This window comes from Manis pentadactyla, chromosome 7, assembly GCF_030020395.1.
Source record: "Manis pentadactyla isolate mManPen7 chromosome 7, mManPen7.hap1, whole genome shotgun sequence".
Lineage (NCBI taxonomy): Eukaryota > Metazoa > Chordata > Mammalia > Pholidota > Manidae > Manis > Manis pentadactyla.
The window spans coordinates 124727826-124749685 of NC_080025.1; the positions used below are offsets into that span (position 1 = coordinate 124727826).

A 21860-nucleotide genomic window follows, 5' to 3' on the forward strand; every position below is an offset into this window, starting at 1 on the left:
ACTATTTCTTACTCATCCTTTCATGCAACCTTATTCTTCTTTTTAGCAATTTTATTCTAAAAGATGATGAAAATACTAACATTAAGGGAAATTAAATAAATGAAATGAGAAAAATAGGTAAGGTTGTATAATAGAGCTTCAAATGCCATTTTGTTCCACTTGCTGATTGAATAAATGTCAGTGTTGGCTAATATCATTTAGAAAATTGTTACTATTATTTTTATGCTGTCATTGGTAAATAATGGAGAATATAGAGTTAATAGGGGGAGAAAATATAAATAATGCAAATGCTGCTCCTAGTGAGATTTCCTGTAACATGGTATTTAAATTAAAAAAGTAAAATCCTGTTCACCTGAGATGCCAAATTTTCTCTAAAAATTTCTGATAAACTTTAAAAATTAAGTTAGCCATTCAATTACTATTCATGTCTCAAAGGACATCCTTCAAGTTTAAATACATTAGTTTTCCTTAAAAATTAGTTTATGATAAATCAACCATCTCTGATTTAGATACCTTTAAATGTGAACTGGTAATAAGCTCATTTTTTTTAAATGAGGTCAGATTTGTCTCAAGGTCACATTAATGCACCTCTCATTGTCTACTAGTGACATTTGCTGAATATTACCTTGGGCTACATTTTTAGCATTCCTTCTGGCAAACTAAGATTAGATGTGACATTTCTTGGTCAGAATGAAACACAAGGACAATTCTAAAGAATCTAATACAATATTTTTTCCATGCACCTTTGCATTTGCTTATCTATAGTACACAGGCAGTTCATTTCAGAGTATGGACTTAGGAACCACTGCTAGCACATGCTAAACCGTTCTCCTCACAGGATGCCTCCCCACATTGTCCCAGACTGTTTCACCACCCCTGAACCCTCAACAAAATCCCTGAGAAAATAACCACAGTCGAGGTCAGAATTCTCCAATGCCTACTGTACTAGGTTGAGGGAGTTTATCCTCCCACTGCCAGGTTCATCAAGAAGCAAGTTTCCCACTGAGATAATGTTGTAAAGGATGACTGGGATATGTAAGTCCACAAGAACTATTATTCAGCTTACAATGAGTTTAAATTTTGTAGAACACCGAACAAGTATCAATTATTTATAAAAGTAATTATGGAGAAAAATTCCATTGGTAAGTTTGTAATAGGAGTAACGATTCTGAAATGTCATAAATTATGCTTAATATTTCATTTTTCTTCCTAAAGCCTTAAAAGAAAAAAGTTATCATTGTCATAACCCACCTTTAGCCACAGCACCAGCTCTGCTCTCATTATCACCCTGTTGCATCCTTACCCTGATTAGAGTCAATGAATAATGAAAATATAAAAATATACCTGAATTTTGCTCTCTGAGTAAAAAGCAAGGCTTCTAAAATTCAAGCATTTTTTTCAACTAAACATATGAATACTAATTAAAAAGTCAAAAAACTTAAAAACCACTAACAATCCCCAACATGAAGAGAACTATCAACTTAAAAATTACACTATGCATATTACTTCTCTTGGTAGCATGGCTATTAGTTCTGAGCTATATGTCACAGGAAAATATACTGAATATGCAGTGATGCGTTTATGTTGTTTTAAACTAGGTTTTATCTAGAAAGGCACATCTAGAGGTGGGATTAAGATCCTGACTACAGGATTGTATTTATCAATAATTCAGATTATCTGAAATTTTGAATATTTGATCTAAACATTATCTACAAACAACAAATGCTATTAGGAGGAACCCAACCAAAGGTCAATAAAGCACACATTTCCCTGTGTGTGCGGCTTTCTGTCTGTGTAGATCCCTAGGAAATGTTACCATGTGCTACAGGACTCTGAGCTATGCTACTTCAACCCTCTCTATTAAATAATGTGACTGTCAATATCTGGGTTGAAGTTACAGAGCACAGATAGCTCTTTCTTTTTATCTATAAGGAGTGCAATGAGGCATCCACGCTAACTCAGCAGAGAGAACATTTACTAACAGAATGATTGGAGAGACCCATTGACTTGATGGATGACTGGGATTGTACAGAATAGAGGAGCCCATGACGAAAATGCTAACAGATCTGAAAGCCTTTAGTGGCACTTTTTATCTCTCCTAGCGTGGGTTCTTAGCATGACGCAGGCTCCCTGTTTTCTCTCTTTAATGATACTGTTCTATGAACCAGTGAATGTTTTCACTTGGAAAATAAGAAAGCACTGACATGTTATCTGAACTGTGATTTCTTTAGTGATGCCAAGGGAATAAATATGCTAATTCTGGGCTTTGAGGAATGTACTGGGTAAGGCCCATTACTCCACTGATTTCAGTAAATACTAGGTCCAGGTGAGAAAAGGCTAATAGCGCATACCTTGGAATATTTGATTATGCGAAACTTTTGACTTAGAAAATGAAGAGTTTCAGCAACACTGTATATACCCTTAGATGCTGATTTGCATATTACATGCTCCCAAGTGAAGTTTACCTCATCATTTGTTAATTATAATACCTGAAGCAATTTACCTCAAGCTATTGCTTGATTCTTCATAAAAAAGCAATTACTATGAAAAGTTACCACATAAATTTTGAAATATTCGCAAAATCTTACACACATAATGCTCTTTCATATAGGAAAAAAAGACAATCTTCTTCATATACACATGAATATACAAAAACAGATTCCTCAAGGAAAACCAATTTCCCTGGAACATTAGGGCTTTTACATAAAGAGTTAAGTAACAGCAGAAGTGCCGAATAAAGAGTTTTCCCTGGCTTTAAAACTGGAACGAAACAACTCTCAACATTTGCAAAACATTCCTTTATTATTAGAAATAAATTATTTGTATAAAAAATTGCATGCGTCAACCATTGCATTTATTTTTAGCACAACCCAGGGCTTCAATCCGGTCAGCCATTACAAGAAACAGATCCATTGTCTTATACAAGTTGAACAATGTGGGACAGGAACGGGAGTTCTCACAATCACAGAAAAATACTTACAAGAATAACATCAGACATGGTTTATTTCAACAGTATTTTTTTTCACAAGCTAACATTAGTTTTCCTTTTGTGATTTTTTTTTTTTTTTAACTGCTCACAAGTACGCAATACTTTAGCTTGACACTCATTGGTTGTAGTGTATGATACGGGATTCTTCACTCTGTTCTTGATACTTTTGGCTCATGGCTCCTTTTTGTTCCTTAAAAGACTGAGTATTGATTTGATTGATTGTAGTCTACGGAGATCCCCAGGAGTGCGTTTTTTGGCTGTGTCATGTTCATTGTTTAAGATCACACTCCAGATTTCTTCATATTGTGTCATTTCGTTGTTTCAGATTGAATGATTGCTGTAACTGATATATGTTGTCTTGGTAGAGGAAGCTGTTAAGACAAATTAAGACAAATTAACAGTATATAATAAATTATCTTGTGAAGATGATTTTATAATTCAAATCCTGTAAAGACTTTTTATGAGTCAGTTCTTATAACATTGTAACTTATTATTTTTTAAACTATGTAGTAGGCATTCAGTGCTCATAGGAATGAAATTGCCACAGCAGTTTTAATCTGTAAAACCAGTAGTCTCATTTATAGCATAGGGATTTGACAGAACACTGGATATTTTCAAGTTCTAATCTTTAATAAAATTAGGTGAAATTCAGTTTAAATGTGTGCTTTGAGTAACAAAGATTTACAATATGAAAAATGGAAGAGCAGATAAATTAAGTATCCTAAAAATACAAGAAAAAAAATTTACAACCTAACTTGATGACCTCAATTATTTGAGTCTGACTGGATGACCAAGAAAGGGTCAGTAATTAATAACTAGCTGTGCCTTGAGAATGAATGTATCCTCCACTTAAAAATAAAGAATACTTTTAGATTCTAGAAGTGAACATAGTAAAATACCAAATATACAGAATTTTTGTTAATATTAAAATAAATATAATATTGCCAATACATATTTGTGGTCTGGTTTCAATCAAAGGACACAAATGGAAGTGTTTAAAAATAAAGACTCAAAGGAAATAAATATTAAATTATTATGGTGCCAACTTAGTATGAAGTAAAACCCATTATTGTAAGATGATTAGAAAGATAAGAATAACAAAATATTCTAAGTCAAGTTTATATTCATGCTTAAATTTTCAGAGAATATAAATCAATACAAATAATTCCTTTCGGTCTTTTGAAAGGTGTGACAGACTAAATCACATCTTTTCTAAATTTTAAATACGATGGCCTATTTTTCAGTAGAATTCTGAAGTGAATAATCATAACACAAAAGATATGAAAGTAATATTAAGTACATATGTATCTCACTACATAAATCCAATTCAGAGTGAAACAGATTTTTAGAGAATTATTTACTTTTTGAACATTATACAAGGGAATTGTATTTCCATTATATTAAAAAACTCCTCCTCTGAAATAACTCATAATCAGACTGATTCAGTTTTAGTTAACATCAACACTGGGATTCACCAGACAAGTTTTCACCAGAGAACAAGAGCATACAAAGTTCATGATCATGAAAAGAAATGCAGATAGACCAAGAAAGTGCTAATTGTATATGCTTTTGCTATTTTTTATTTCATTGAATATTAGGAGCTTTATGACAAAAAACAGTGACATCCTGGCTCACATTATCTACACTGCTCATACTTCCTCTAGGTTATAATTGTGGCCCAGTGAAAAGGAAGTAGAGGTTTTAGATTATATTCAGTTTCCTACAAAGTGGGTGAGAAAAGGTTACTGAACCAGGTCACTGGGCCTCAGTTTCACCATTAGTCCAAAATCCACAATCTTGGGTTTTGTGAGGATGAAGACAGAGTAGATTTGTTGCAGAATGACTGCTGTTTGGAAGAACTAATATGCAGCCTAGTTTTCTGTTTACCCCTTCCAAAAGGTTAGATGTCTGTTATATTTGGTTTGGTGTGAAGTGAACTACAATGACTTTTATGCCCATTTTTATTTTTTTATTTCTAATTTATATAATGTTCTCATACACCTCTACATTTCCTCAAAGAAAATAAAAACTGTACTTCAACTATGTTTCTGAAGGACTTTCATATAATCTTTAGAGACAAGATCAAGACAATTTCTCATAATAGAAAAATTATCCCTAAAAAAGTTGCTCGACTTTCTGCCCGATTATCTTCAATAATAAGTAAAGATGGGGAGATAGCTGTCAAATGTGTAAATAGCTAGAAAGAAAAGTATGAAATGATTTTGAAATAGAGGAACAAGAGCCAAAAAGACCTTGAAGATGATATTGAGAAGATCTTCACTCAACAGAAGGTGATTTGGATCATACCATCTTCAAGCATCATTCCAACTTTGAGACTCCATAGGTAATTCAAGATTCAAATTTCTTTTTTTTAACTCTTACAAGTAACTTCCAGGGAAAAAGATGGGAGCATTCTATTGAGACTTGAGACCATAATTCACGAGAGGAAAGTAATCTTAATTTTTCAGTGGTTACCAGAGGGAGTACAGGGTTGCCAGTATGGATGAATTAGTCAACGTGAAAACATGGATGAGAGGAAACTGGAAATGGCAGATATCTTGCAAGAACCTTTATCCTGGAAATACTACGAACAAAATGGGTCACAGATGTACATATGAGCTACTAAGGAGTTTTTACAGGGGCAATGAATATGCTTATGTGAAAATCAGTTTCTGAACACAGCAGCAGTGCATTTCCTGTGCACACCACACTGTTCATAAGCCCTAGAAAGCAGAGCTTCCTCCAGCAGCAGCTGTCTTTATGAATTATTCATGAACATAGCTTAAGGAATACCACGTTACAGCATTTGTTAACTGGTACAGATGATCAATTCATACATTTCAACTTTGTTTCTAACTCCCTTACCACACTTATGTGAAACACCCCTTGACCATTTTTTGTGTGAAGTGTAGTATTCTGCAAATTCAGTAATTAATCTGGTCTCATTGCTCTCCCAACTTCACATTACTTATTTTTATTCTCTGTAGCTTTTGAAGCTCTAAAACCTTAAATGTGTGACCGGAATTTCTGGTGTTAACAAGTCATCTTTAAGATGAAGTTTCTGACTTGTAGAGCTCCATGGCCATGAGGAAAATTATGTACATCAAATATACAGCTAAGTGGTCAGAAAAAAAATAATCCAACATGGAGTGGTAGCCATAGTCATTAAAACCCCACACTATTAAAAAAAAAAAGAAGAAAGAAAGAGGCATACTAAAAAAATAGCTTTTGAATTTTAAGCCTTTTCTAGTATGGACCAATCTATATTTTCATGGCAGCAATGCTACATTTGCCTTCATACAGTGATTGACAGTTTACAGAACACTTCCGTGTACGCCATTGCCATTTCCTCGTAGTAACGGGGATTTATCAAAAGCCTGGTAGCGTAAAGTATGAGAACACAGCAATGTGGGTATGTTCCAGTGGGTTAACCAGCCCTCGATTTATTGAGAATAGGCTCCACCCATTTTGAGAGGTGTTTCAAATCTGAGTTACAGGTAGCTGAATGAATGACAAAGGCTTTTCTAATATGCAATTACAGCTTTGAAGATATAAGATACTCAGAAGAAAAATATTGCATTTAGGTTATTAAGGTCATTGATACTCATTTTAACTCAATTATAGCCACCGTACATGTTGTAAAGGTAATAGAGACGCAAGGAGGAGTCCGCGATACCTAGTCATGTGCACCGGAACAAGTCGGCAGCGGTTACCTGGAGTGGGGCTGTGGAAGGACATGTCAAGTTTTCATACATTTTCTCTCCTGCATGTGTAAACTATAATCACTTTATCTGTACCCAGTTTATTAAAATTCAAACTACTCTTGTAAAAGATGAATACACCAAAATCTCCAGAATATGATTTAACATTCTTTCAAGTAGTAATTGACTTTATCTGGATGCCCCTTTTTAACTTTCTTTTCCTTTTCAAAAGTGAGCACCTGACTCTTCCAGAAGATTATAAGCTTACCCTCCATAAAGCCCCACATTTATAATTCTTCTTATAGAATAAGAATAAATTTATTTTTATTTCAGACAAAATAGGGAAATGCTTGCAACACGACTTCTTTTTCAACATCAACAGAAAATGATAGAAGGAACACAGAAAATATACAAGACATTTCTATAATATAGAATTAGTCTTTATCAATATTGGGAATATTCCTCTTCAGGGAACCTATTTATTTTTTAAAGGGATGGAAAATCTCTAATAATTTTTTTCCTCACAACTTTCCAGAGATGAGTCTGGGATGACTGGTATTTGTTTCACTATATATTTGGTTCTTCTCATTTGCAATCATATTAATATGAAGTTTCCTGGATGGCTGCTAAAAAACAAGTACAACCATAGACTCTGGTGAGTTACACTGAGAAATGCCAATGTTCAAAGCATATCACTGGCCAATAGCACTTCATTGGCATCCCACTGTAGGTTCTAACTGCCTGCACTGATGCTTTCAAGGTAGAAAAATACAGATGAAACTATACCCTCAAATCCAAGCATTCCACTCTGATGCCTTTGATGGTGGTTATACTCCATCTTTTGCTAAGAGCCCAAAATAGGCCCATAATTACTCAGTTGCTTACCTACAATCAGAGATGATTTTAACGATTTGTTACCAAAACCCATCCTTTTCATTTCTTTTCTTACAATTCAAGGGCTCCATGGTTGCAGAAAGGTGAATATGTGGGGTGTGTTTGTGAATTCTTAAAAGGCTGAAGGTAATCTCCCTAGAGGGTCTGATCAATAATTCCAAGAAGTCTGAGAGTAATTGTAGCCAATTAAGTTTAATTAATCAATACTTCTATTCTAAGGATGTTCCTGCATACAGGGCATTAGAGCAGACAGTGTTCATCAGGAAATCTTGATGATTTGTAAATCTAGTGAAAGTTTGTAAATCTAGTGAAAGCTGTAAGTTGTTATAATAAATAAGTTAGACAAAACCATCTCTTAATCTTTCCTGTATTTTGTGTCAAAAGTACAGAGAATAGGGGATAGAACTTGCTAGAGGAATCTGAGAGGAAGAGAATATTTTTGCATAGGGTTTTATCCTTAATTACTAAGTATCTGTGTTATATTCCTAATGGACAGGAAACCTAACGTCTAAGGCAAGGATCTAAGCTTTTATTTATTTTTGACCCATGTACAGAATCTAGTAAAGGTTGTATTTCTTTTTGTTACTATACTCAGCTTTCTGTTATTTTACAATATGAATCTTGAACCAATATTCTACTCTTACACAGATGCCAGGATAGACTCGAATAGATCAATTAAACTCTACTGGATTAGGTGGGTGCCAGTGTATCACGATCGTTGGTTCCTCAGGATAATTATAGAGAAGAGGAAGATGCGTGAGAAAAGGAAAAGTGGGATGGTGGCTGTGGAAAGGATCCCATTTTTGGGGTCATGAGGTTTTCACAGAAGAGCTCTAATTATCTTCTATCTAATGTATCCGAGAAGGAAAAATCCAGGGAAGCCAAAGAAGGAGGTCATTTGAGGGAAACAAGTATTAACTATGACTTCACCTAAATGTTAGCTAACTAGTTTTCTCATTTCCCTAAATACCTAAATAACATATCATTTATTGGTGTGAGCTCTTTGACAGCATGCTCCATAAATATCAGTTAACTATTCATTCTATAAAAAGCAACCAATATTGAACGACCACAGATTGGCGAGCAGTTCCTCAGTGTTAAGGTTTTAAAAATGGAAGGACAGTTCCAAGCTTCAAGCTCTGAAATGCCTCAAGAGAGAGACCTGAGTGTGACACTTGGTAAAAGAGATTTGTGTGTGCACGGGTATGCTGCGGAGAAGAGCCACTCGCCTTGCGGTCATCTGGTCGGAACCAAATGCTCCCACTGCTGTGATGGCCTCGTGGTGTGCGAGTGCCACCACGCCCCTGGAACCAGGCAGCACAGTCCCCAAGACTAAGAGAAGAATGTTCAACGTACATCCGTTAGGAAGCGCTCCCGCTCTCGACCATCGCAAAGTCTACGGATGACTTACTGTTGGTTTCAAGACTCTCACAGAGTTCGCTTTTCACCTCTCCGTTTGGTCTGTCATTTCCTTTTTGGATCAGTTTGCTTTGCATGGTGGCCGCTGTCACCACAGCCTTGAAGCTCCTCTTGCGTTTTTGAACGTTCTGCTCTGGATGAAAAATTATAATATAAACCTTGGGCATATAGAGCATGCCCAGAGACACCGAAGCACTTAAACTCATGGAGACTGTAAGTGTTGTTGTCTGGATGTACATCTGAGGTGAGGGGGAGAAAAAAAAGAAGAATCAGTGTTGGTGCCTGATTGGAGAGAAAGCAAATCATATAACCATTTTCTAAAATTATTTCAGCTTCTCTTCTCCATGTGTATTCGAAGCTACGGTTAGAAATCGCCCTTAATCACAATGAAGCATTCCTTTATCCCCCTGCAAATCCGGGTAAGGTCATATTGTTTATGAAGCCCAACTCCTTAAAAAAACAAACAAAGCTGACAGAACTTCAGTTCCCATTTTTAGATTATCATTAAACATATATAAAGAAGGAAGCAAAACCCATCTGGCAAGACTAACTTTAATGCCGCACAGCCCTTCTTCAGGGAGGTATCACAGTGTCAGGTGAAATTCTTTTAACAAAAAAGTGAACCTAGAAGATCCTTATACATAGTGGAAGTAGAGGAAGAATGAAATATCCCAGAACATCACTATTGCACACCATTGGGTGGAGAATGCTTTCGTTTGCATTTTCACATCATTAAGTAAATTCCAGCTATCAAACCTGATAAATCATGAGCATGCTGTAAGGGTTTTCTTTTTTTGACAGCCCTCCTAAAGAACAATTGCTGACCATTTCTCGATGGTCATGTCCAATCAAAATAAATATGGGTGCTTTTATAAAATATGCAAGGTTTCCTACCTCCAAGATTTAAATATACTCTCTGGAGATAGGGTCCTGGCATCTGCACCTTGAAAATTCTCCCCCTCTGCCCATTCCTTACCCTCACTGCACTGAACTGACTGCTCTGGTAGGTTCAGAGAGAGGGCTCTCTGGGTGATTTCTCCTCCTGCATTCTAGAGCTTAACAAGCTGAAAAAGCTGAACTTCAAAAAGCTTTTGACTTTTATGATATGAAAACAGGATAGTATTTTAATCTTTTTTTTCTTCCTCAGTGTTATTGATGTATAATTGAAAAACAGAAATTGTATATATGTATATATATATGGTATAGAACTTCATGTTTTGATAAACATATAGTGAAATGATCATCACAATCAAGTAACTAACATATACATCAGCTCACAGTTACCATTTTCTTTCATTCTTTTTTTTCGTGATGATAATGCTTCAGATCTACGCTCTTGGCAAATTTCAAGTATACTGTACAGTATTGTTAACTCCAGTATTGCTAACACCATGCTGAGCATTAGATGTCCAGACTTATTCATCCTGCATAATTGAAACTTTGCACCTTTTGGTCAACAGCTCCACGTTTCCCTTTCCCCCGCCCCTGGCAGCCATCTTTCTACTCTCTGCTTCTGTGAGTCTGAGTATTCCACACGTAAGAGCATGCCGTCCTTGTCTTGCTGTGTTTGGCTAATTTCACGTAACACAATAATTCTTACAGGTTCATCCATGCTGTCACAAATGGCAGGATTTCCTTCTTTTTAAAAGATGAATAGTATTCCATTGTATGTATATATCATAGCTTTAAAAATAAAAACCATTGCTCTCTTTCCATTTTTCATGTCCTGAGTTCAAAATATAATTTCTCCCAAATAACATGGAAGACTGAGGCCACAAAGAAGCCATGTATTACATTATGAAGAGCTCCCCTTTATCACTTCTAATTTTCACTGATACCTGTTCACTCATATACCTCTGGAGATGTTAAGTTGTCAACTTGTATCTGGCAATCCTCAGGGCCCAAAGTAAGTGTGTCTTTTTAAATGATGGACTTAAGATCATTCACCTTCAAAAGTTGATTCCTGAATCAGCTTCAGGTTGCCTTTTCCTAGGAAAGGTGTTTCTCTTAGATGACAGAACTGTCCACACCAGGAGGAGAACTTCAGGCACCAGCAAAGAGACTGTCCTTGTCTGTGAAATCATACCATGTAGGATATGGGGTTTTCTGTTCAATTCATCTACCACTAAGGCTGTCCTTCACATCGTGAGCATGGGAATACCCTTTCTCAGGATGATAAAAGATTGCTTTGTTCCATAGTTCACCTCCTTCAGGATGCTTTCCATGATAAATCCTATCTAAATTATGTTTTTTTATTTTGTTTCTAAGCACTATGCATCAAAAAATGAACACAATGAAGCACTTGCTAATGTGTACCAATGTGATGATAACCACCTATGTGAATTCTGTAGTAAATTATATGAAATATACAACTGGGGTATAAACTTCCCTAGAGTGTATGACCTACATGTTTTTCCTGTATACCTCTATAAAACTACATAAGATACTAGACACAATAGTTACTCAGAAACTGCTCATTACTTTTAAGTATATGAAGGTTTATAAGAACATCTGATTTAGATAAGATTTGATTTATAGATTCAAATCTTATAGAATATATGTTCCATAATTTTTCACCTTATCAAATGGATGTCAGTAATGGTTATGACACAGGGTTGATAATGTTTTAAGTAAGAAACACAAAATGTAGAGATATAAATCCAGATTCTAAATTGAGGTCATATATAGTGGGCTCATGCATATCAGCCTTAAAAGAGACATGATTCAGATACATCTTTCAGTAAAGTGATGTCACTATATGTCATGACCTTTTATGCTACCTGCTGGTAAATGAAATTCCATGTTAAATTTGAGAGAACTGAGGATTTACTACAATTAAGAAGGTGCTGATAAAATGAAGATATGTGTGCCTTTAAGCCTCATAAATCTCCCTAAGCTTTGCCACCTACTTTTAAGCAACTTCACATTATGAATACTGTAAGATTCTCATATTTTGGTTAATCTCTCTGAATTCCTACTTTTCTCTAGCTAGCGCTGTTGTGGAAAGCCTGAACAGAAAATGGCCTTCAGGGAAAGGACATAAAGATAAAGAAAGCATATGGCTGTATGCCAACCACACACATAAATATTCTAAAGTCACTCAGATAGGTAACCATCAGTTTTGTCCCAGTCAGACTCTGCCAAGTAAATTTAGCTTAAAAAACAAGCAAACAACAAACAAAAAACCTCGAGAGGTCAAACAGCCATGAAATAATGAATACCCACACTGATCGGTTGGACTGTTTTATATGTCTTAATCTATTGATTTTGTTAAAATGTATAGTATTAGTCCATATAATACATAAACAGCTTTTGATTTTGTAAATCTTGTAAATCTTCTCTAGTACCATAAATATTATTGATATTTTCTTCCCTTATTCAGAATACTTTCTGTATTATATAGTAAGCTCAATCTTGCTAAATATTAGGCAAGAAGATTCTGGAATATTAGTTTCCATATTAATAGTAAACATATTAGTGCAGTTTATCCTTTTGGCAAACCAATTCAATAGAAGATGCGATAAACATGACATGGGATTCAGCAGTATTTGGCAAACCAATTCAATAGAATTGGTTTCATTGATGGATTCATTGATTTGGCAAACCAATTCATCAATTGATTTGGCAAACCAATTGGGATTCATTGATTTGGCAAACCAATTCAATAGAAGATGCGATAAACATGACATGGGATTCAGCAGTACCATGCTTGGTGTTACAAGGTGTCCATTAGACACTACGCTTTCAAATTACACCAAAACGCTGGCCTTACTTGTGTGCTCTCTAAACAGCTTCTGAAAAATTTTAATGTAAATTTAATACAGGAAAAACATCTATACAAAATTTTACCCTCAAATCCAAAACCTTACAGTGGCCTGCAGTGTGAATAGACTAAGTTTTTGGACTTTGTCTTTGAATATTTGTCATACAGATCATAACCTCAATGAAAGCAACAGCAGAAAAACAAGCATAGAAATAAAAATGCCATCCTCTCTCATTCTAAGAGAAACTAAATGTTTAGCATCATGGATTATAAGATTCTGAGTATCTCCTACATTTAGGAAGAAATAGGAGATTATATTAAAAGATTAAAAATGAGTATTTGAGTCCCCAAACCACCACTTATAATGTTGTTTTATGTTGCTTTTTAAGATAAGAAGTTTACAGTGACTAAGGAGTTGTCTGTAGGGTAATAGAAGTTCCAAGTTGACTTGCTAGGTGACAATCCAAACTCTAATAAAATTTCCCTGGCTATTGGATGATGGTATGATCTTTTCCTGTCTGACTTTAATTCCTTACCTATGATGTAAGGGGAAATAATATTTATCTCATGGAAGCTTTACAGGGTGGAATGAACATAATATTTATAAAATATCTCAAAGGCACAAAATAGCAGTAGCTCCATAAAGATTATTTGCCCTACAACTTTGAATCTAAAAGGATACTAACAAAGCATCCTTCCAGGTACAGAGGATAAGAGAAGGGCCTGTGAGCCAGTTATCCAAAGCAGTTTCGTTCACTGGATAGCTGGCAGCTATGCTCCAACTATATGATGTCAAGGAAAAGGACTTGGTAATCTTACATCAAAGCAGGCAGAATAAAATTTTGCCCAAAGTCAACTCTATTTGCTGGTGTCAGGGTCATAGTCAGTGTCTGTGCTACACTCCTAGAATAATACACTGGCTCTCTGTATCCAAGTTACAGCCCACCAGGTATGGGAGGGAGCAATATTAACTTCCTTTAGACAACACAAATCTATGGAGAAATGCTGACAATAGTATCAGCTATGTTAATGTAACCTTCTTCCTTGCAACCATTTTTTATGTGCCACCTTTTGCCCCCGGGTCACTCCAAAATAATAATATCTGGAGGAAGAGGAGTATCTTTCCTACGACATCTATTGATAGTCTGTCACTTCCTCTACCTCCACGCCCCATGGCCAATTTGAACCTGAAGCGGTCAGATGCACAGAAGCAAACTTGAATGATCTCTGGATAAGACACGGAGGAACTGGCACAATGGAGTAAACTAACATGACATCTTTTCTGGGACCGGTCACAGCTCCTTCTTCACTCTCTGAAGGGGTCATTTGTGTATGTCCAGGGTCTACTGAATATAGGCCATGGCCTGGAATCATTAAAGACTCCAGGAAAGGTTAAGGGGGGAGGAGATTATGTTAGTCCAGGAGAAAGGTCAGTCTTTTACTTTTAACCAGCTATCTGCACACAGAGTTCCACAGACTCTGAAATCCAACTTGGTAAATTTTCAACCTCTTAGTAATGAAGGTACCCTGTTATAAGACCTACCACCCAAGGCAGATTTCTGTCATGTAATAAGAAACAAATTCATTATTTACTCCTGAATATTTCTGCCTTGCCCTGATGGTCAAATCTCCCGTTTTGCTAGAGTCAGTCAGATTCCGTTTGGCTGCTTTGTACACTCCGACCAGTTAGAAAGCTACATTAACACTTGAAGCCTGCTTTTCTTCCTTCTGTTACCTATTCCCTCATTTTTATGCAGGGTTCCAGCCAATGGACTCCGACATCTCATTAATGGCTAGAAGTGATTTAAAATGTTTTTAAAAATAGACAAGTTAACAGATAAACTCTGGAGTTGCCTTGTGGGTGGTAAAAGCCCCAAATCCAACTCAGGCAACAATCCAAACTCTATAATCAAACTCCCCTGGCAGCTGGACACAGCGAACACTAGAGGCAACAACAGCAGATCTTTTGGCTGAGCCTGGACAACAGCGAACGGCCAGCAAGTCCCTATCAAACATTTGACTGCTATCTGTTTTGCTTAGTTCAAACACCTTGCAGGTTTCTTGTCAGTTCTGAGGGATCCTCCTCCTCTCTCTAACATCTGTACACTGATGTACCCTAGAACTCATTCCTTCCACATCCATCACCCGTCGGTCCAGCCGTCCATCCACGTTAGTCTCTCAGTCATCACATTTGGAACCGTGGCCTGAAACCAGGACTAGCTTCCTGCGTGTGCTGCCTCTACCGAGGCCCCTTGCCCCAGAAGGGCCTCACACCTGTCTGCTGTTGCTGTTTTGAAATTTTTAATACTTTTTAAACAAGTCGGCTTGCTTTTTCATTTTTCCAGTCTTGCCTTATAAACCATTTACATGTTGACAAACTCCAGGCTCCTCGCAGGAAAGCCACTTGCCCTCTGGGTAGCTCCCCTCGGATGCCTGATGCATACCTACAGCTGAAAGCATCTGAATCACATCTTCATTTCTAAACCTGCTCATTCAGTGGTCTTCCTCGTCTTGTTAATTCCGTTTTTCCAGTTGTTGGGACAAAAACCTTGCAATTATCCTTGAGTCCTCTCTTACCTTCCTCATCTATGAAGAATCCTGTAGGTTCTATTTTCAAAATTTGTTAGGCCATTTCCCATTATCCCCACTGGTACTACACTGGTCTAGGCAAAATCATCTCTCATGTGGATCATGGCTACAGCTGTTCTACTGATTTCTCTTCTTCTGTCCTTGTTCTCTGTGCCAGATCATCTGATGGATCTTAACATGGCAGTCAGAATAATCTCATTATTCATGCATTGGGTTAGGCCACCCCTACTCTCAAATTTCTCCAATGACTCTATCGATGGTGACCCTCCAGTGGCCTCTGAACTGATCTGGCTTTACTCTTTCCCTCATTCATTCTCTCCCCCACATGCTGCTCTCCTGGCTGATCTGGGAACCTACCAAGCATGCTTCCACTTTGCGGCTTTTCCATTTGGAGGCTTGTTCCTTCACTTCCTTTAGGTCTATCCTCAACTGTTCTTTCTCAGTGGAACTTCCCTAAACATGCCATTAAATGTTGTACCTCCCACCCCTCCACCAGCATTCCCTAGCTTTATTTTACTCCTCAGTATCTAACATATTCTAGAATAAAAGTTTATGTATTTTACTCATGTAACTTAAGTATTGTCTATTTCCCCTAACTAGAATAAAACTTCCATGAGTATAGGGCTTTTTACCCGATTTTTTTTTTTACCACTGTAAACTCAACACTTAGAACATTGCCTGGATGACATAAATTTTCTATATTCTTTGAGGTGTTGTAGATCCCTACACTTGATTTGACATTTTAAGGAAATAGCCCATACAGTTTCAAGAGGGAAATAGTAAATCAGATTCTAAAACTAGAAAAGAGAAAATTTGAATTCCCCCCCCTCCATATCAATGTCTAGGCTGGAACATAAACTCTTGGACAGATAAACATGATGCTCTTTTAAACTGTAAATATGATAATAATGGGTTGTCTTGTTTTCTCAACCTAGCAATAGAAAATGTAAATTATAAGTCAACGGTCCTCACTCAGGAAATATGAGAGCTCTGGGCTGGCCCTGGATCCCACTCCCACACAGGAACTGTGTAACTAAGGATACCACACTCACACAATTTATAAACTTCCATAGACTTAATTCACAGGGTTTAAAGAGACAGTATATGCAAAATATTGGCAGAGTGCCTCACATATGTTAATCAATAGCCAGTACCTATTACTGTCATCCCTTGATCCTGTACCCCATTCATCCTCCTCATGCCTCACACAGTACGACTTCACAGCATTACTCTTTCCAAATCAGCCTCGAGTATTTTGGGTTTTTTGGGGTTTTTTTAGCATTTTTACAGATAGAGGCACAAAATATTTATTCAAAGGAAATATGTTTTGTGCTTGTGGAAAGCTCTAGGGTCAGCACATTTAAAGAATCATAATCTAGTTTCATTCTGGGAAAAATCACCAACCTGAGTGTAGTGTTTTTCTTGTTAGGTAGAAATCATAGTGTTGCTGAATCCATAGGTCAGAGACATTACATTGGGTTTTCTTTGAAAGACATATAGGTGGGTTTGCTGCGATCCATTTGCAGCCTCTCGTTACATTCCTTTTCAGTCAGGACACATGCTAGCAAAATGAAGAGTCAAATCAATGGATACAGAGCTAGGCTAGTTCACACTTGGAGTCTGAATCTTTAACCTTGGACTTACAGGGTATGGTGGGAACCAGATGCAGAAAATAATAAAGCTTCACCCAACAGGAAGAACCCTTAGGTAGGAAAGGACAGATTTTAGGAAACTCAAGATCCTCTAAAGAGGAAGAACAGATATTGGCTTTATAATGAGTGTTTATGATTAAATATACATGATATTTAATATTTGGATGATAAATCATTTATTAAAGCCTGATAGACATTTCATAAAGTACAGCATTATTAAATAAAGTATAGTCTTTAATTTTCAATTACTCTATGTAAGTATTATTTATAGAGCACAATAAAAAACAACTTCTCAAACAATGGTGTTGCATTTTCCACCGTGACATGCAAATGAATAGGAGGCATCTACTTGCTGGGTGTTTATTGATTTCTTCTTTAAAGGTATTTTTCTCCATGTTTCTCTCTGTAGACTCCTGCTTCCATGCTGCCTTTTAGCACCTTTAATTTATTATTTTGCACAGCATGGTCAGAACTGAGAATAAGAGTAATGGAGATATACCTTTAATTATTATGATTTGAACAGATACAAACATAATAAACATAATATGTACCTGAAGAGAACAAATGAATAAAAGTTATAAAAATGTTCAAAAGAAGCAAGGGAGAGGAAATAATTACTGCAAGAACAAAAGTTACCTGTAAGTTACATATTACATAGCAATCAGGGAAAAAGTAAAATATTTTGAATGTTATAAGTTCCTGTCTGGAGATAGAAGCTTTGCTGAAATTTAAATTTTAGAAGAAATTTGTTATTTAGATTATATTATTGAAGGAAATTTGGTCAAATAATAGAAATGGTTTCAACTATAATTTTGTAAAGGACATTAGTAACTCATTGCTCAGCTAAATACTTCCTGTATAACCCTTTCTAAAGACAAAAGAATTGGATCAGTGGGGCACTGATGCAGGTGGTCCCAAGCCAGTCTGGTGTCTTTATAAGAAGAGTAGATAAGGGCACAGAGAGTCATAGCAGGGACGTGTATGAACAGAGGAAGGACCTTGTGAGGACTCAGAGAGGTGGCCATCTGAAAGCCAGAAAGGGAGGCCTCAGAGGAAGCCAATGCTGTTGACACCTTGATCCTTGACTTCCAGTCTCCAGAAGCATGAGAAAATAACTTTATACTGGTTAAGTCATCTAGTCTATGGTACCACGTTATGGCAGCCCTAACAGGTTAACACAAGTGGAGAGTTCGTATCGCTCAGGGTTCTAAAAGTTCTGTGACTGTAATTGGTTTGTGCTTAAATGTACTAACAGTATCTCAAAGATGTTTATGTTTATTAAAGAGGTGTATTTAGGTCCTGTATTATAATTATAACCATAATATCAGTTATTGAGGTTGAGATATCAGCATTATGCTAAACATTTGATGAACATAAACCTCTAACAGTAATCTTCTAAGTTAGAAATGTGTCTATTTTGGAGGATTTAAATAACATTTTCAAAGTCACACAATTCATGAAGATAAAGCCAAGATTTAAAACTGAGTTCGTCTGACTTGAAAGCCCATGTCCTTCCCACACACATGTGGCTCCCACAGATACCCAGAGATGTGAAAGAGCAGGACCGCTCTGACTTGAATCCTCACCAAATCGGCATATCATCCTTTTGCTAAGAGAGTTGACCAATTTTCTTAAAAATAACCAAGACTCAGTTAAAACACTTTAGTTAAAATTTAATTGAGAATTCAAAAGTTTGTGTTTTGTTTAAGATTGCTCTCATCAACCAGCTACCCCACTCATAAAAACCTTCACTGTGGATCCTAAAGGAGCTCTTAGAACTGTAATTTGTTGTGGTTGACAGAATCATCTAGCTGGAAATATTGACTCAAACAGCTGGATAAATACATATTTTTAAAGGAAGATATTTGGCATTGAATTTCCACTGGCCAGAGCAGTGAAATCGCTGATGGAACTGGTGACAAGCAAAGGACAAGGATTCCCTTCACTCAGAGGACCCATGGCCAGCACACAGTTCCTGCATGGGGAGCACTCCAGGTCCACAGCCACCAGAGGCAGGCAAACTGGGAATCACAGCTACAGATGATTAGATGAATAATTAGCAAATACTTACGGAGACCCAGTACTATGAGAGGGAAGCATCACATTTCACAAAGAGAATAACAAAACCCAAGGTAATAGATCCAGTCAAGTTAATGGAAGAAGACCTCAGAGATAAAAATAATTATCATCTTCATAAATTTTAAAAGAGTAACGCATCCAGAAAAAGTATCAAAAAAGTATTGCGGGAGTTTTTTACCATTAAAATTAAAATCTCAATAGATGAAGGACTTCGTATTTTTGCTATGAAGGAGTAGCTATAATCAAATCAGTCCACCCACTGAGAATACACTGAGAATATTTTATAAAGTATTGGGTTATAAAAGAATCATAGTTATAAAAAATAAAAGCATATTTGGAGGCATGAGAGAGGAATGAAGGCAACAAAGACTCATGAAGCCAAGATCCCAGGAAGGAAAAAAAAAAACACCTTCCTGATATGATCCAGGCATTTCATCCACTGCTTTCATCCGCAGGGAATGCGCTCGTTTCAATGTACAAGCATTAGAGTGCTGAATGTGCAGGCAAACGGCAGCCTCGTGGGGCTGGGGAGACAAAATACTGTCACTTGGGGTTACCAGTGCAACCAGGACTTAAGGATCCAAGATTCCAGGGTGCTACAGAGACGTGAACCTGGTATTTTACACCAGGTTTTTTTTTTTCTTGAGTTTTTGCTGAATTTCAAGTGTGAGGAACAACAGAAAAAGCAAAAATAAAAGGAATCAAATATAATTGAAATTCAGAGGCTAAAAAAGCAAAGTATGCAGCAGTATTTCAGTGCTTAGAAAATAAAAGTTGGAATTCAGATCCATTAAGGAAGATGGGTAATGATAAACATCTTGGACTTTTAGCTAACATAAATTGACTAATAATTTTCTGTTGATAAAAGAAATATCAAAAACAGACAAACTCATAGAATGCCTGAAACCTGGTCTCAAATTATCCCAATCCTCAATTATAGCAAGATGAACTGCCTCTACTTTAACTGCTGATTAATAAGACATTTGAAGCTTCTCTGGAGGAAAATAAAACATCCATAACATCTGTATTTTTTTTATGTATAGTGTCAGGTATTCAATTACAGATTACCAACCAGCCATGCCAGGACACAGGATCATAACAAAAACCGAAAGAAAAAAAGTCAGGATGTAGAAACGGTCCACTAGATACAGGACTTTTTAGACAAAAGTTTACAGAAACTTGAACATAAATGCGTTGAAAAAAATATGTAGTAAGACAAGAGACTTTCATCAGAAAACTGGAATGTATATATTTTAGAAGTCTAATAAAAATAATAACACTAAAAAAATACACTAACTGAATTCAATGGTGAGCTTAACAACAGAGTAGACACAGTAGAGCACATGACTAATGAACTGAATGGTAGGTCGGTAGAAAACATCCAGGCAGATAGTAAAGCATGCAGAGAGTAAAGAATTCAAAAATACAGGAAAAAATGATATTAAACATGATGCAAAATTTGAATATAGGTCAATTTGGAGTCTCAGAAAAAGAAGAGAGATATAATAGGTAAAAAGAAAAACTTTTTCTGGTTAAGGATTTTCAGAACTGATGAAAGATAGTCTATTAAATTGCAGAAAGAAAATTGAGTAAACTAAAGCCAGAGACATAACTAATAAAACCAAGTCATACTTGGTAATATTTGATTTAAAATGAGCAATGAGATACTATTAATATAAAAATTGTAGAGGATATAAATATAGATACAAATTAGATTTTCAAATTATGAGAACATATTATTCATAAATCTATGCCACTAAATATGCACATCTAGAAAAAAAGGCAGTATTGCCCAGGGAATAGATTTCAGAGTTGAGTGAAAAAAAAAAAAAAGCTTGATAGATGGTAAACCACGGGGGTTAAAATCAGAAAGGTGTTCATGACTGACAGTATAATGCTTCCAATACACCTTGGAGTCAAGACAAGGGAAGCGCCCCCTCCCGGCTTCCATTCCGGCCCCACCTCCCACCCAGTGATGTATTTACATCAGCACTTTTACGGTGCTTTGATCTTGTAACAGCTAAGGCCTAAGAACTTAGGAAATTTACAGTCCTTTTCATCATTGGAGATCCAAGTGCTCAGAAAATACATTGGCAGGGACAACTTTTCTTATACTCAGTCTCCTCCTTTGGTCTCCTGTAGGGCCTCATGGCTGTTTGGAAAGGAAGAAATGGTGAGCACCTCTTCCAGAGTTGCTGAGACCAGCTACAGTTACAGGACCTGCCCTCACCCATTACCCACAGACTATCTCTGGGGAGCCGGAATATTAAGACTGACCCCTTTATGAAGATGGTCCTAAGAGAAGGTGATTGTGGAAAAAGAAAATGGAGTTCCTCTGAAAGGATGGAACTCCACACCCAGCTCAGCCTCAAAACCTCCTAAGCCCCTCTGGGTCCCAGACCCGGTGAGTGGCATCTGTCATAACTCAGGGATCACGACTCCCTTGTCCCAGCATTATTTTTACCTACTCCTGTCATGTGCATGCCTAGATCCTGGCAGTTCTGGACTCACCACACCACCATTTCTGAGACAGTCTATAGAAGGATGTCTTTGGGTGTCAGGAAATCTTATTCCTAGAACTGGTGCTTCCAGAAGATACAAATGATAGTAGAAGTAGCCAGATTTCTATGGAGGAAAAACCTCAGACCTAACATTGTTTTAGACTCTGTGCAACTACCCCCTATCCTGCCTGATATAGAGACATGGATCTGCACGCATATCAGCTACAACTGAAATATTCAGGAGAATTAAGATTTTACCCACACATACAGTGT

General features: G+C 36.6%; 1 protein-coding gene across 1 annotated transcript in view; it reads right to left on the reverse strand.

Annotated features, from left to right (window-relative positions):
• Positions 1–2792: 2792 nt before the first annotated feature.
• The window catches only part of GRM8 (glutamate metabotropic receptor 8), a 759463-nt gene continuing 740395 nt past the window's right edge, over positions 2793–21860 (reverse strand). The window contains exons 10-11 of the mRNA XM_036909115.2: positions 8996–9242; positions 2793–3360 (exon numbers count right to left, since the gene is read on the reverse strand). Coding sequence (XP_036765010.1) covers positions 3311–3360; positions 8996–9242 — 297 coding nt within the window. The 3' untranslated portion in view covers positions 2793–3310. The remainder of the gene's footprint in view (positions 3361–8995; positions 9243–21860) is intronic.